The sequence below is a fragment of the Dermochelys coriacea genome, chromosome 3, assembly GCF_009764565.3.
Source record: "Dermochelys coriacea isolate rDerCor1 chromosome 3, rDerCor1.pri.v4, whole genome shotgun sequence".
In the NCBI taxonomy this organism is placed as follows: domain Eukaryota; kingdom Metazoa; phylum Chordata; order Testudines; family Dermochelyidae; genus Dermochelys; species Dermochelys coriacea.
This window is the reverse complement of record NC_050070.1, coordinates 196,047,317-196,062,945: the sequence shown is the minus strand read 5'-3', so window position 1 is coordinate 196,062,945 and position 15,629 is coordinate 196,047,317. Positions and strand designations below refer to the sequence as shown.

Sequence of the window (15,629 nt, the reverse complement as noted above, 5' to 3'; positions counted from 1 at the left end):
TGACTTGTCCGACTGTGCTGACTTGTCCAACTTCACCTTTGTTTCCTGAATGTCTTCATATTCTGCATAACTGTCCCCTTTTAAAACAATGTTAGTGCTTCTGAGTATTTAAAGGTCTGATGGTGAACAACTATTTGTCTGTTGGTCATGTTCATGCTACAACTTTCTTTTTCAGACTTTGGATGGAGGTTTAAATGTTATTCAGCTGGAGACTGCAGTTGGTGCTGCTGTTAAAAGTTTTGAGAATTCTTTGGGGATAAATGTACCTCGTAGTCGTTTTCTGCCTGTCAAAACCACATCAGATCTTTTGCTTGTGATGTCCAACCTGTATAGCCTTAATGCTGGATCCTTAACTATGAGTGAGAAACGTGAATTTCCAACTGTGCCTCTCGTCAAACTGGGAAGCTCTTTCACCAAGGTAAACCGTCATAGTTGCATATTTTTCTCAAGAAAAGACTGTAAAGACTGATGCCCTTCATACATTAACATACCACTAAGAGGAGACTAGGTTACAAGGACAGTTACTTTAATTACTTCCAACTGTCCAAATTATGACTGCTCTCTTGAGTAATGAAATAGTTGCAGTCTTGCAGGCACACATCTTAAAAACATCTGAATATTCACAGCATTGTAACAGCTATCTCACACTTCCTTATCCTTTTTACTTGGGGATAGTAAAGATGAGAATAGTATTTTGTCCATTCTAAAGTTCAGGTTTTCTTTAAACTGCCTAATTTCTAGACAGCGTGTATTACTGTTACTTTTGTCCATAATTAGTTTCCCATAACTTTATGTTGAAACTAGCTCTCACGCTGCTATCATGGGGATAGTTGGTGACTTACGGCTCTGTGTGATGTAGATTCAAGAACTGATTTAGCTTTAGTTTCATTCTTCCGTAACTTGTTTCAGTACTTTCTTCTAGCATTAAACCCTTAGTTTTGGGGAAAAAATACATAAGCAAATGCATCCTCTAAACTATTGCTGTTTTTGTTTTTTGAAAAGGTTCAAGATTACCTGACGAGGTTTGAAAGTATACCAGATATGCTTGAACTGGATCATCTCACGGTTTCGGGTGATGTTACATTTGGCAAGAACGTTGCATTAAAGGTGTGTATGCCAATGAGGCTGACTTGCATAACGTGATAAAATTTTATCTATGCCACTCTAACAAACTAGAAGAGTTGAGCCCATCTAAATTTTATCACAAAACGATGTGCATGCATAAAGTATCTCATGGAAAATTTGACCGTCAACCATTCATATTTTGAGTTAGAAACTGGTCCAGTGGCTGCGGAGGTTAATGTATGAAGGTGTCAAGGTACTAATATAAGTACACTAACTCCCACTAAAGTCATCCTGGTTAACGTTGTTTCGGTGTTCCGGTGCAGATCAAATAGAGAACATAGCTCGTTTAAAGGTGTGCAATGCTCCCGTATAATGTTGTTTGGCAGCTGCATTCTTTGTCCACCGCTCATAGAAAAAGCGGCCCATTGGAGCTTGGAACCAGGGTGGACTGGCAGTCCCACCTTTAGCTCCCCTGTGCGGCAGCCACCCAGCAAGCTACCAGCAGTTCAGGTGTCCCTCCCCCCTCTGCTTTAGAGCTGCTTCTGGGAGCCTCCAGCTTGCTGTGCAAGAGGTGGGGGGGAAAGAAAGGGGTGCTAATGTCAAGGTGTCCCCCTGCTTGCCGCTTACCCCATCTCCATAGAGCAGGGGGGGACACATGACAGTGCTCAGGAAGCAGGGAGCTTTCTGGCAGCAGCGGTGGCTCTCTCAACTTGCTGATCTACTTAAAAAGGCAATGTACTTAGAGTGCGGTCAGCATACTTAAAGGGGCAATGCACATCTCTCTCTCACACTGAGTGTGTGTCTCTGTCCGCCATGCTGTCTCCCCTCCCTCCATTTGTGCTGCCTTGTAGAGTGTGAGGCAACATTTGAGGGCTCAGCTGAATGCTAGTTCATCATTTAGCCAGTAAGGCATTCCCTGGGAAATATCCCACCCTCTTCCACCTGCTGACTTCACCATCTCAACCAAGCTTCACAATCATCATTGCTGTATATAGTATTAAATTGTTTGTTTAAAACTTTGTGTGGAGAGAGAGGGTCAGGTTCCAGGGAAATTTTTTTCACCAACCCCCATTTACATTCATTCTTATGGGGAAATTAACATTAACATAGTTTCGTTTAAAGTTGCATTTTTCAGGAACATCACTACAACGTTAAGCACGGAGTTACTGTAGCCTTTAGAAAAAACTCAATTTGTAGATAAAAATGCTAACCACTAGTTATTGTTTCAAAGTGTTTTTGCAAACTAAGCAGCTAAGACACTTACTGCTTCCCCTTACTCCAGTATAAGTATTTCACAACATCTCTGAGGTAGAAGAGCACTATATAACTTCCATCTTACAGATGGAGTACAGAGACTTAACCCAAGAGCTCATGGGAAGTCTGGGAGAGATGAACCTAGAACTCCCAAGACTCATGCTAGTGCCCTAACTGGTGGACCAGTCTTCCTCTCCCCTCTAGGCATAAGGTTCTAGATCTGGCTCTCTGATTTCCACAAGTGAGCATACTTGCAGTATGTTTTAAAACCTCAAACTCACTGTTTTTCTGCCCATGTATTAGCAGTAAACAATTGTGGAAGTAGAACTTGTATTCTAATCAGGAGGTGCTGAGCTCCTGTTGAAGTCAGTGGGAGTCGTAGGTGTTCACCATTTCTTGGGAGTAGTTCTGGGCTATGACATGGAATAAGCAGAAAATTTGCTCAACTCTTAAGTAGGCAGGTATGACTCAGAATACACACAGGTCCTTTGAATAAGGATAACTCTGCCCATAATAGCACTTAAATGGGAGTGAAATTCTACTCTCCAAACAATTGCATAGTTAGTGAAAAGGTTTTACTATCTGTGTTAGACAACATTTAAAAAACTAAGCTTATACTCTGTCTGAGAAAATAAGATGTGTATGACAGCCCAGCATAACACAGTTTAGCAAGGTGGCTAGCTGTTTTGTTGCACAGTTAACATGAGAAGCCTTGCTTTCTTACAGATGCTTATGGTATGTTTTTAAATGGATCTTGATGTGCCTTTTTATATCTAGGGAACAGTTATCATCATTGCAAATCACGGTGACCGGATTGACATCCCGCCTGGAGCAGTATTAGAGAACAAAATTGTATCCGGCAATCTTAGGATCCTGGACCACTGAGTCAATGTTCAGTTTGTAGATCCTGCTAAAACAACCTTATGATGGAAGAACCTGTAGGCACTGAAATAAGTGGCACACAAGGCCTATGCTTTGTCACTGTACCCTGCAGTATTAATTTTAAATAGCTTTCTGTGCTTCTTTTTAACTAAACACAGTGCAAAGGATGTGCCGAAGTAATGCTTTCGTCTTTTAAAGAATTCTGTAACTCAGATAATATAACCTTAAAGTGCAATACTGTCTGTCTTGAGACAAGATGGACATAACTTCTCTATAAGAAGTTAAGAGGCTTGCCTCTGATAGTCAATAGTTTTGAATTGCTTGTAACTGCAAAAATAAAGCTGTGAAGCAACAGATGGTTAGCTCCTTTATGTAATTTTTTTATGAAGTGTAAATGACAGGTATGATCAAACATTTCACTACTGTTACTAAGTGAAAAAGATGTTAGAAATTGTTTGTGTTCACAAACCATACTTAACCTAGTCACTTCACACCACATAAGTTAATAGTTAGGAATACATTTGTGATATAATAGTATAGCTTAAACATTGAGAGGTAAGGTGGTCATTATGATCTTGTACTCAAGCTGGAATAAACCGTTCTAAATTTACCCAAATCTAATATTTTTTTAAAAATACATCTGGGTGTATGTTTTCTAGTGCATCCTTAATCTGCCCTTCTTTGCAGTAAAATGGAAAAATCACATGTTGATTGTACTTATGTTCATGTTGTTCAAGGGTGGTGTCCTACATAAGGATCAGTTCCCTGTCCTGATGATCATTCTTTCAATTCTATAGTATTTACCTGTAAGCAACTTATTTTATATAAGACTGAAATGTATCATTAAAAAAGTTGGTCTTTAAAAACAAGGGTGATTTTATAGCTTTATTTTGATTGACAATGACATCTGTTATGCTAACAGATAGGCACACAAACACTGTAGACCACTCCATCATATGTAATCATTAAAAGGTTAGGCACTCAGACTATGTTTAGGTAAAAAGTTGTGGAGGTGAAATACACAGGCACTTTTACTTAGTACTGGCAGCTTCCAGACTTAAAAGGTAGTATTAGAGAGTCTTCATTCAATCTGCCTAAACCAGTTGCAGCCATCACCTCTCCCATCTACTGCAACAAAAGTGATAGCAGCCTAAAACTTTTTATTCTACTCTTTTTACCCCACCCCCTTTCTAATAAATACACTCCATTACACCTTGTTTAAAATTGTGGGAGGGGGATGGGTAGATGAATTGGCAGAGCTAAATCACTGGTTTGGTATCAGTTTGAAGTATCTATCAGCACTAATGATTATTTTAAAATCTATCCAGTAGATAATGGCTTAAGTGAACATACTGTTTACTAAAGTTGTATCTTCTAGTGTCGGTACAGAGCCTAGCTGGAAGAAATACCCTGAAACATCTGCTCCCTAATAAATCTGAATCCTACATGCAAGCATTTGAGCCATTTATTTCTTATAAAGATCTGTAAAAAAATAAATTTTAGAACCGCAGTTTCATAGAGAAAAACATTTTCTACAGAGTTCAACTACAAGATTTTATATTATACCATCATTAAATAAGGTGGGACACCATGTGACTTTCATTGCACTAGAGGAAATGTAAAGCATCTTTTTTAATACAAAGATATACAGAGCATTCTAGACAACTACAGCTGTGTGTGTGTTTGGATTTGGTCCAAAGAAACCTGAGTCTGTTCCAGAGAGAATAAAAAAAAATTGCACAGACAGCTGATCCCTTGTTTCTTGCTGAAGGACACTCACTCCCTGCAGCTCACTCTGAATCTAGTTCCCCCAAATATCAATAGCATCCTCTCATGGACTCCACTCATAAGTATTCACCTCAAGCTTCTTGAAAGCAAGACATCTGGTGGTCAGAACAACTGACTCTTTCTAGTAGATTATCACCTCTTCTGATCCCAGATCTCAGCCATGTTTAGGTCCAGATTTTTAAGGCCTTTCAAAGCTTGAAGGTTTCCAGTGTAAAAAGCAACATCTGCTGTAACCAATCTGTAGTGAAATAGATTTTTGTTACAATTCTGATGCTAAAGCACTAGTTGAAACAGGATCTGATTTGAGCACATCCATTCAAATAACCCATCTCTGTAGGCTTGAGCTAGGTTGAGGTAACTTAACGCCTCTCCATTATGCAATTCTGAACTGGGATAAAAGGGGTTAATATTTGCCTATGTCACAGGAGTAATGTTATACTACTTACCAACAAAGTTACTAATATCTTTGTCTAGGTAGATGTCTGGTTCCATTTTCCTTTTCTACCCAGTTTAAGATAGATCTAGGCCCAGATAACTCCCTTTAGGCCCCTTTGATAATCCCAGCCTAAAAATCCTGATTCTTACAGTAATGTGCAATATTAACTCACTGAATTGCAATCCCTAGAGGAGCTTGATATAAGGAAAAATCATGCTTCCCTCATCTGTTCTTTAAGCACATCAACAAAATGGACAAAGCAGAACACCATGACAATTTAGACTTCAAAAAGCATTTGATATAATTCCTCATAAGCAGCTACCATGGGAACTAATTGGGGTGAATTGTATTGTGGTCCTTAGAAACTGGCTAAGATATAAGAATAAATGGTAAAATTAATAGTGGGGTGTCCAAACATTCACAGTAGAACTGGATTTTACAATGTACGATAAGTGACTTGGAAAAATCTGTAGGTAAAAATTAGAGCAGTCAGAGTGGAGAAGATTATGAACTTCAGGAAGACCTATCAAAGCTAAGTGCATGTGCCAACCACCATGGCAGGTGAAAGTCAGTGGTCATTAATGAACCTACCCATACACATTTCTGAGTTCTAAAGTAACTATAGCCACACAGGATGAGATGTTGGCATCTGCGTGAGCAGTAAGAGCTAGTCAGAAATTCACTGAACCAAAATGTTTCACCAGATCTGTAATAGATTTGACAAAACCTTCACCAGAACACAGGCAGGTCTCCTTTCTGTATAGCTGGAGCTCTGGCAGGGTTTCCACTCTATGGTAGCAGCCCTTGGGAGCCCTATCTACAGCTATTCACTGAACAGCAGCTGTAACATTAACAGGAATGCAAGTTTCACACTTAGTTTCAGGGACACCATATTCTGGTGTTTCTGAAACAAAATATTCAGGCATTGCTGAGAGGCTGGAAAATTTTAATAAATCTGCTTTCATTCCAAATCAGAAAGCAAATTCAAAAATACCAAAACTCCAGGTGAGCTGAAATCCCGGAGTTTTGGCCAGCTCTAGTGAGTAGTAGCAATCATCAACCACAATTTTAAGATGCATAAAGGATGAGAAAGAATGCTGATAAAATGCTAGTCAATAAATTAGTGGTACACCCTCACCTGGAAGTCAATTAAGCCTTGACTACTGAATGGCACTGGCAGAAATGGAAGGGGTTTGGTGTCAGGCATGGAAAAAGTTCACACTCTCTTCTATGGGATTGTTTAATTTATGGAAAGGAGATGAATAAGTGGGGACATAAGAGTGGTGTACAACATAAACTGGTTGGAGGCTATGAACAGCACTCCTATTAATCCTGTTATCATATCAGAACAAAGGGACATTCAATGAAATTAAAAAAGTAAAGTTGAAAAAGCAATCTAATGAAATACTTTACACAAAGCATAATTAGCCTATGGAATTCACTGCAACTACGTCTCATTGAAGCCAAGGAATTAAATATTTATATGGGTAACAAAAACATTCTCAATTCATTAGACTGGATAAAAAAAGGAGAGAATAAACCCTCAAGTTTCAGGAGGAAACTTGTAAGAGGAGTTAGGGAGAAACTTCCACTATAGGTAGATTATTCAATAATTGTCCACAAGCAAGTTTTTTGCATTTTTCTGTGAAGTATCTGGTGCTGGCCACTGTCAGATAGGAGACCCGGCAGCAGAACTATCACTGATCTAATCAGGTATGGTAATTCCTATCAATATATTTGGGGAAGGGAAAAAAAGCAGTATGTGAGTCCTGTTGGCATAGGCTCTGTTTAAAAAGAATCAGAATTCTTTATGGAGAAAAATGCCCTACTGCTGGTTCTGCTTTAAAAACATTTCCTTTCGGGGAGCTCCCTATACACAGATAAAACACTAATTCTTGATCACAGTTAGCACCTTCCAGCCCCGCATCTGAATTAATTCATGTTTCCAAGGTGCTTTAAGCATCACGTGACGAGTGAGGTAAGTAACGATTGTCACCACTGGAAAACGGGCACAGGCAGATGAAATAACACATCCAAGGTCTCTCAAATCTGTGACAGCGCAAGGAATATTACCCAGATTTATTGCCTCCCAATACTTTTCTTTACTCAACAGACTACGTTCCCTCTCCCTCCCCTATTTTCTCTAAAAGCAGAGCCCTGTTTAAGTTGCACCTTTTAAGCAGAACAGGGCTCCAAATAGATCTTGCATTCTAAACACAGCACATAGTGGTGTTTTGATTACAGCAGGTGGATTTACGAGAGAACTAAGCATTGTCGCTACTGCGGAAATTCGTATTAAAACAAGTGTCCATACATACCCATTCTGAGGTCCTCCATCATTGACTACATTTAAGTGGGCCAGCTGCCTCTTCAAATGAAGTTTGTAGCTTGCATTAATTCTTAAAAACAACATCTAGAACAAACCATAAAACCCAGTAACCCGTGTGTCATAGCATCAGAATAAGGAACTTCACTTCATTCATATCATACTTCCCCAAAACTCTCTTCTGTAGCACTGCCAGCAAAAAAATTAGGAGTGCACTAACACTAATGAAGTACAACCATTTGAACCTCTAGGATGGGTGCATACCTAAACTAACGTTTTTTATAATTTGTCTTTCCCTCTGTACCCTCTCGGCTCCTTTTGGACGGTCTATTCTCACTTGTCTATCAAGTCCGGTATTTACATTGTAAACTCTTTGGGACAGGGACCTGTCTTCTCTGTCTGGGAGGCACCCCGCACACTTGTAGGTGCTATAAAATAATAAACTCTCTTTCTTGTACTGTAACTCTTACATAAAACAAAAAGATCAGTAATCAGCTATGGGTTTTTTAGCACAATTCTTATTGACATAAGAAGTAGACTGCAATCCGGTGACAGAATGGTCCTTCCTGGCCATCTATAAAAGCACTGACTGTAGCCTAATATTATAATGAGCACACCTAGAAAAGATTGGGCTCATAGCAGATTTAGTGACATGAATAATCCAGGGCTGTACTTAAATTTAAATTGCATTACAGACATAAAATGGCTGTTCTAGTGTACATTTCAGTAATAATTCTGGGAGATTCTCAACATGACCCTCCACAATTGCCAAGTTATTGCCCTTGTGTAGAATTTCCCCATTAACTCCTGTATTTAGGATATCTACATCTAGATATTAAGCACAAGGTTGATGCAAAAGGGAAGAGAGTCAGCTCAGTCTTGCCCTGGGGAGCTAGAGCTGAGCAATTACTGCAAAAAAGAACCCCCCAAAAGAGAAAAAAGATTCAATTCAAACTGAACTCACTGCAATGGTATTTGCAATCCCATTTGTTGTTCACAACATGACTATATTCACTAGATTTTTTTTTTTTCCTGTGGAAAGCAAAAGTATCCCAAGTACTGGTAATGACGTGTGGTTTATGATGGAAGCGTTACAATAGCTACAAAACAACTTAAAATGCTCACCTGTGTTTGCTCTTCAGGGAGGAGATCACATATAGCTTCATGCATCTTTGCCATTTGCTTACAAATATTCCTGAAGCAGGCTGAAGGAACAGGAGCTTTCACCTCATACTGGTAATAAAGACAACATTAGTCACTTGTTTTCCAACATCTTTAGAAAATGGTCAAAAGGAAAATGTTCTTGGCTGCCTCCGATGCTGCTAGGCCTTCAGACTTCATCAACTAAACGCTGTTATTGATCCATGGGCACTTGCATTATAGAATCTATGGCATTTTACATTTTATAATCAAACAGGGCAATTCAAATCAAAGAGGGATCAAAGCAGATTTCCCCCACCTGATCCATTTGTCTTGATTAGTTTTAATTGCTGCTTTTTGCTCATTATTTTTAGCTGGCTTACATTACACCTCTCAGTTATATTTTAGGGAGAGAATGATTACCATGACAGTTAAATGTGCATATGCCATCAACCTTATACTAGCCTCCTCTCCCCATTTCTCTCCCCAGGTAACAGGAAATAATTCTGTCTATGATGTATGCACCACTTCTCTTTCCGGTACAAATATTTGAAAAAAGAAAACAAGCAAGTTCATCAAGAACACATAATTGGAAGTTGCTGAATATCAAGTACAGCATGTGCCAAAGAACAGGTAAAAATACAGCTGAACTGTCAGTTGCTGACAGTACGGACTCCTCCTCAGGAACGAGGAAAAGTACCAAGGGTGAATAAGATGAGAGGTACCTTTCCTTGAGCACAGCTGATATCTGAGAAACAAGCTATTGAAAGGAGATTTGCTGCAAGGGAACAAAATTCTTACATTCCCCCACCTAGAAGGAAAGATCGTACTGTGATTTTCAAAGCAACGTCCTAGCTGCAATACTTTCCTCAGTAAAGCTTGATTTGTAGTTTCATGGCCAAGGGTTGGTTCCAAGTCTAGGCCTGGTTAAGCAGGTTTAGGCCCCAGAGTGCCCCCATCTCGGAAAAGGTGATCATGATACTTACTCTAATTAGTAAAGAGCTTTGAGGTCTATGGATGAATTCCCAAAGATTATTATTAATTTATAAACGTTGCTGAACTAAAAGGAGTTACATCTGCTTGCAGTAGGTGTGAATTTGGAGAACTCTGCTTGGCCATTGCTTGAAAGAGAAAAATTGGCGTTACCTGTGAAGTTCTGAAGAGAAGGAATGCCAATAGTTTAATTAAAAAGAAAAGCAATACTTGTGGCACCTTAGAGACTAACAAGTACTGCTTTTCTTTTTGCGAATACAGACTAACACGGCTGCTACTCTGAAAATAGTTTAACTGTATCTGAGAAATAAGTCTTGGAGACAAAGGGCCGAATCCAGCAAACATGGCCTACTAAAGATTGATTACCACTAAGGCTAATTGGACTATTTAGGTAATGAGTACTATATATGGGAATATTGGCAGGAATCGGCTCCTAGTGACCTGAATGACCGTCTTCTGGTTTAGAAATGGTTGTATTGTATTGTATGCATCTCTGAAGTAGAAAATTCATAGAAAACATGCAAGCTAAACCTATGGCTGTTCAGCCCAAGTATCATGGATTGCAATCGTGCAAGTTGCTCAGCATTTCCAGCCTCTATCATGCTCAACACCTCGCCAGAGCAGGCTCAGAGCTTTTATTGCTGCTTCCAAACAGCAACAAAAGTACAGGTTCAAAGAGAGCCATGGCATCTTAGGGGACTATATTATTTTCACTAATAAACTACCTCTGTTTGTCTTCTACCTACACCTCTACAACTAACAGAACTGTGTCACACCAGTGCCTCCAGAGCCCAACTGAGACCAGGGCCCCACTGCTCTAGACACTGTACACACATGTAGTAAGAGACAGGCTCTGCCCCAAATTGCTCTCAATCTAAACAAGAGAAGGAGGGGACACAGCGGCATGAAATGGTTTGCCATCACAGCAGATCAACTACAAAGCCAGCAAGAGAACTGAGGACTCTGGGGCCCCAGTTTAGTACCCTGTCCACTGGACCATGCTGACTGTTTTGTGAAGAGGAGCCTGTCACCCAACATTCAGTCCGTGATTTCTAGACCATATCAATTTTTGTTAAACGCATTTAACACCACACTGCCAAGTTCCAGAACACTGCCATTAGAATGACTTGCTCATTCTTTCAGATTTACACACTGAAAGCCAGTAATCATTTTTATTTATGGGGTAGTCAAGCCTTGAGACTCTGACACATACCCCTAAAAAGCAATGCTAAAAAAGGCTACAATTAATGACCTATATGCCTGTTCCCTAGCTGTTGCATATTTTCTGTTTTAAGAGGTCCTTCAGTGTTTTCACCCAAGAGGAGAGTAGCAGTAATATTAGGATCACAGATCCTCGGCTCTATTAGGTACCAAACAACCAAAGGGACTGGGTTTACTGGTAAGGTAGGCAAGCTAGCATATGTCGTAATATTCCTCCCCTATCCCTGCTGGCTGTAGTCATGTGAGCCAACTGCTAAAATTGAAAACAATCCTCACCTTCAAGAGCTTCAGAGAGCAGGAATCTTGCCAGTTTAAATCTTCTGCAAGCTCGTGAGAAAGAGTGGGCAGGGAAGATGGAAGGACGGCATGGCAGATGCATGTTAGCCACAATCCAGATAAGCCCTGCACTATGAGTGTGTTGTTGAGGGGCCAGGAGTTAAACACTCATTTTCAAGAGATGAGAATAAAAGTGACAGGGAAGACATTTGACAGACTGAAAGTTTATTCGGTCTTTGGTGTTTAGAATACTATTTTGGACTTTGTCACCTTGCCAGTGTTGGTCTTTTAAAACATACTTAATCAATGAAAAGACATTGTAACATGACAGAAAAAAAGAAACCCTTCTCCCATTCTCTCTCTGTGGCAATCTGACCCCGCACTCCCCATCAGCAGCAATTCTTGCTAGCCTAACGAAATGTTGAGTGGGGAGAGAGAGGGAGACCATAATATATTCCCAGATTCTCCTTGTCCCTGGTATTTTACTTTTTCTGAAACAGAGTGTAGGTGCTGTTTATGTAATTATGCCAATGATCAATCACATAACTAGATTTCACCAACCCACTTCATATTGGACAATGAACGTCTGAATTCTAACTGGCTTCTATAATAAATGTGTTTGCATGAACCAGTCAAATTGGTCACTCAAAGGTTCATTTTTCCCTACGGTAATATTTCCTTATGAAGCAGCTTTAAAAAACAAACAAAACAGGCTGAAGGTTTATGTAAGGTGTATGTTAATTATCAAAACTGACAGCCCACTTCTGTCACCTTTACTATTGCCGAGTAGTCCCTCAGACCATCAGCAGTCCCAATGGGACCAATGGAAGGCTTTGCAGAGTAAAGTACTACTCATTGTGAGTAAAGGTGGCAGAATCTGGCCCATAAGGTTTAGCCAAACTGATCACTTGACACAGATTTCAACAAATAGATACAATCTATCTATCTTAGGTACTTATACAACCCCATTACCACCATACCTGAGTACCTCACTTACTTAAATGAATTTATCTTCAGAGCACCTTTGTGAGGTAGGACACTGCTATTATCCCTACTTTACAGATAGGGAACTGTGGCACAGGGTTACTAAATTACTTGCCCAAGGTCACACATGAAGTGTGTGGCGGAGCATGGAATAGGTCCCGGATCTCTCAAGCTCTAGGCTGGTGGTCCAGACACTTGGCCATCCTTTCTCTCATGCCAATTTCCTATAGCTCATCAGTTTTCAACCTGGGGTACACACTTCACTGGGAGGTCACATGGCACTGGCTCCTTCTTGCTTCCAGCTGCTTCTATAGGCAGCCGCATCCAGACTCTTCACTGCAGAAGAGCAAGAAATTGGAGTTGCTCTCAGGGATGCGACTGGGAGCCAGCAGCATGACTGGAAATGCTAGCCACAACAGCCATGAGCTGGATAAGACTGTCCAAGGAAGCAGAATAGCCAGGCATCTTGGTAAAGCATGGGAGCTACTATATTCACAGTGTCTACTGCACCAAGGAAAGTGTAACAATTTATTGCATCAAAAAGAGATTCAAAATATGACCAATGCTGATTTTATAAAGGTTAATGCCATACATGCATTGACTCTTAAAGAATATATTTTCTTAAGTCCAGTGTAGGACCTTGTGTATATAGGTTTAAACAATGCCTAGATAGGGAAAATGTAGACTCTGTTTGAAACATCTAGTCTAAGATTATGCACATAATGAAACACCCAAATGCAATGTAGAGTATAATTATTTCCATAAATCATTACCTTTGATAATAGCTTGTCAAATAAGCTATCCATTATGGCTACAAGCTTTGCTGAAATTTCAGCTATGTGGTCATGATAATCCTGTAATGGAAAAATAGGGTTTTATTTACCATCTAATGACATTCATATTCTTCACAGCACAATTGAGAAAGAGCATATATTGAGTTTAATTAGAAGATACACAAAGAATTACCTTAGTAATGTGGTCAAAATGCCTGAGCATGCTAAATTGTTTAGGCTGCAGTCGAGCTTCAAAATGAGCCCTGATAATAGGAATGTAATGTACAATTAGCTGCAGGCAGCGTGAAGAGAGAGCTGTAAATCCAGAAGTAAGAGAAAGGAAAAAAACAGCTTAATTATTATACAAATATAGCCATTTTGTACAGCCTAGCCTGCACCTTCTCTAAAAAACACAATACAGATCCAACACTCAAAAACAAGCTAGAAGATAAACTGGAAGTGAAAATTTACAAAGTCATTTAGTGAAAATACAAACATCTGACATAACTATATTCATGTCAAGGATCCAGAGCACTTCACACTGAGGGTACCAACTCACACTGTCCTTAATTCATTGATTGGAATGGGAGTTTTAGCTAAGTAAAGACTGACTGTAGTATATGGAGCTACACAAAGACATTCTTTCGCCCGCTAGTGAAATGCAGTCACCTCTGGAGCTGAATTTGGCAGCTATTTAATAGAGCGCAGCAACATTTCACAACAGCTTAGGACAGGAAGCACAGAGTACTATATTCAGCTGAAATACACGGGTTGATTTAAGATAGGCAGGATGCTGCTACTTGTAAAAATGGAAATACTGAGTATTCCAAATTTCAAACTCCAAATAGCAAACAACTCCATCTGTGACAAGGTCACGATTTAAGTAGTAATTACAGCTTCCAAAGTCACTTATTTTGACTGAAGACCATGTTTGGCTAAGAGATTAATTTCTTCTACTTCCAAGTAACATATCTGACACACACTGCAGCACACTTCTTCAATACTACAATTCATAGATTCTTATACAAATTCTATATTCAAAGTAAACACATCATGGTAACCCCTTCTTAACTTTTCATGTCTTTTCCAGAGCACTACAACTTGGAGATGGCTTATCCTGAATATTTAGTGTTTTAAATAGGAATGAGATTTGAAAAGTAGAAATCCATACCTAAATTTTTTGTAGTTATTGTTTTCAAACCAACAACTTGCAATGCACCTGCTCCGAGAACTAGCTGGCAGCTTCTGGAGTTGAAATACTATCAGAGAAAGAAAAAAGTAAGAGTTGAAGATCTGTATGTAATATAGGGGGAGTATGGGGACGATAGGTACCTTAGAAATGCTTTAGATAAAAGTGAGCAAGACTTTAATCACTGACAGATGACTGGGCTTGGTACTGAAGTTATGCAGATTTCTCGTTCTAGGAGAGTCCCATGCTCTTTCTAATGATTCCTCTTGTGTGCTTACTCAGGATCTCATAATCTGCATAGGACTTACTCGGGACCTGATCTAGAGCCCACTGAAATCATTAGGAGTCATTCCACTGACTTCACTGGGCTTTGAATCAGGCTCTTGGTGTTTCTTGAATCAGTTCATGCCAATGATGGCTCTCTGGATTCATTTCTGGGATAGGAATGGAAATAGAGGGCATTAAGAATGGACAATTATTTCCCAATTATTTCATTTCTGGGACTGACCTCTCCCTCTTTCTGAAGTATTTGGGTTGTGCTTCTCTTTCTGAAAATACTGGAGGCAGCTCTGACTTGTCATGGGGTGCGGCTAAGGTACTTCCATCCTTACTCCAGATGAATGCATGGGAATAGTGAATTCTTACTGGAAGACTAAATAAATACTTCTTGCACAGGGCCCTCAGAGGAGGTGAATAGGTATAGTGCCATTGAACTTGGCTGGATGGGGCAGATTGCAGGAAAGGTTAGTCCTATGGAAATCATCAAGCAACTGATTTTCTGATTTAGAGTCTGACCTATTCCCCATCCCAACCCCGCCAAACCTGGCACATTTGGTAATAGACAGCAGTATGAAAAAATCATTTAGGGGTAAAGAGCTAAGCACTACTGAGAGAGGAGCAACATTTTTCTCAGCAGTACTAATGATCCCACTGATCCATGATCCCATTCAGAGATCAAGGCCCCTGTCTCCAAAGAGAGTAGCGAGTGTGAAAAAAAGATTCTTCGTGTAGCTACCTACACTTAGCTATCCAAAGCAGGACTGCAATGGATAAGATATGAGCACTGGACCACTGTCTACAACTGGTGCTGCCAGAGACAGAGAATGTGGAGTGGGAATGGAAGGAACATTGCCAAGCCCTAGAGTCTCTTGACCAAATCTAGTCTGTCTCTACCTACTTCTGTGGTACCAGCACAGAAATGTAGGAACCTGGAGTTTCAGACTGTTCTAAGGAGCGCTGGACTCGTAACCATCTGCTATCCAGGACTCCTGACAGACTGACTCCTCAATACTCCTTCCCTGT

The 15,629-nt window shown here is 39.9% G+C and overlaps 2 protein-coding genes across 12 annotated transcripts in view; one reads left to right on the top strand and one right to left on the bottom strand.

The window, feature by feature from the left end:
- UGP2 (UDP-glucose pyrophosphorylase 2) overlaps positions 1-4,070 on the top strand; it is a 40,267-nt gene extending 36,197 nt beyond the window's left edge. For all 3 annotated transcript variants that reach the window (XM_043512041.1, XM_038394245.2, XM_038394244.2), the window contains exons 8-10: positions 176-418; positions 1,003-1,107; positions 3,097-4,070. In XM_043512041.1, the coding sequence (XP_043367976.1) occupies positions 176-418; positions 1,003-1,107; positions 3,097-3,204 (456 nt within the window). In that variant the 3' untranslated portion in view covers positions 3,205-4,070. The remainder of the gene's footprint in view (positions 1-175; positions 419-1,002; positions 1,108-3,096) is intronic.
- The window catches only part of VPS54 (VPS54 subunit of GARP complex), an 85,145-nt gene that overhangs the window by 1,736 nt on the left and 67,780 nt on the right, over positions 1-15,629 (bottom strand). For 8 of the 9 annotated variants that reach the window (XM_043512039.1, XM_038394243.2, XM_038394241.2 and 5 more), the window contains 6 exons: positions 14,310-14,397; positions 13,332-13,453; positions 13,139-13,219; positions 8,877-8,984; positions 7,744-7,838; positions 4,073-5,227 (listed from right to left, as the gene is read on the bottom strand). In XM_043512039.1, the coding sequence (XP_043367974.1) occupies positions 5,122-5,227; positions 7,744-7,838; positions 8,877-8,984; positions 13,139-13,219; positions 13,332-13,453; positions 14,310-14,397 (600 nt within the window). In that variant the 3' untranslated portion in view covers positions 4,073-5,121. Of the gene's footprint in view, positions 1-4,072; positions 5,228-7,743; positions 7,839-8,876; positions 8,985-13,138; positions 13,220-13,331; positions 13,454-14,309; positions 14,398-15,629 lie in introns of those variants that run through there. The other variant, XR_006280356.1, reaches the window with a different exon arrangement.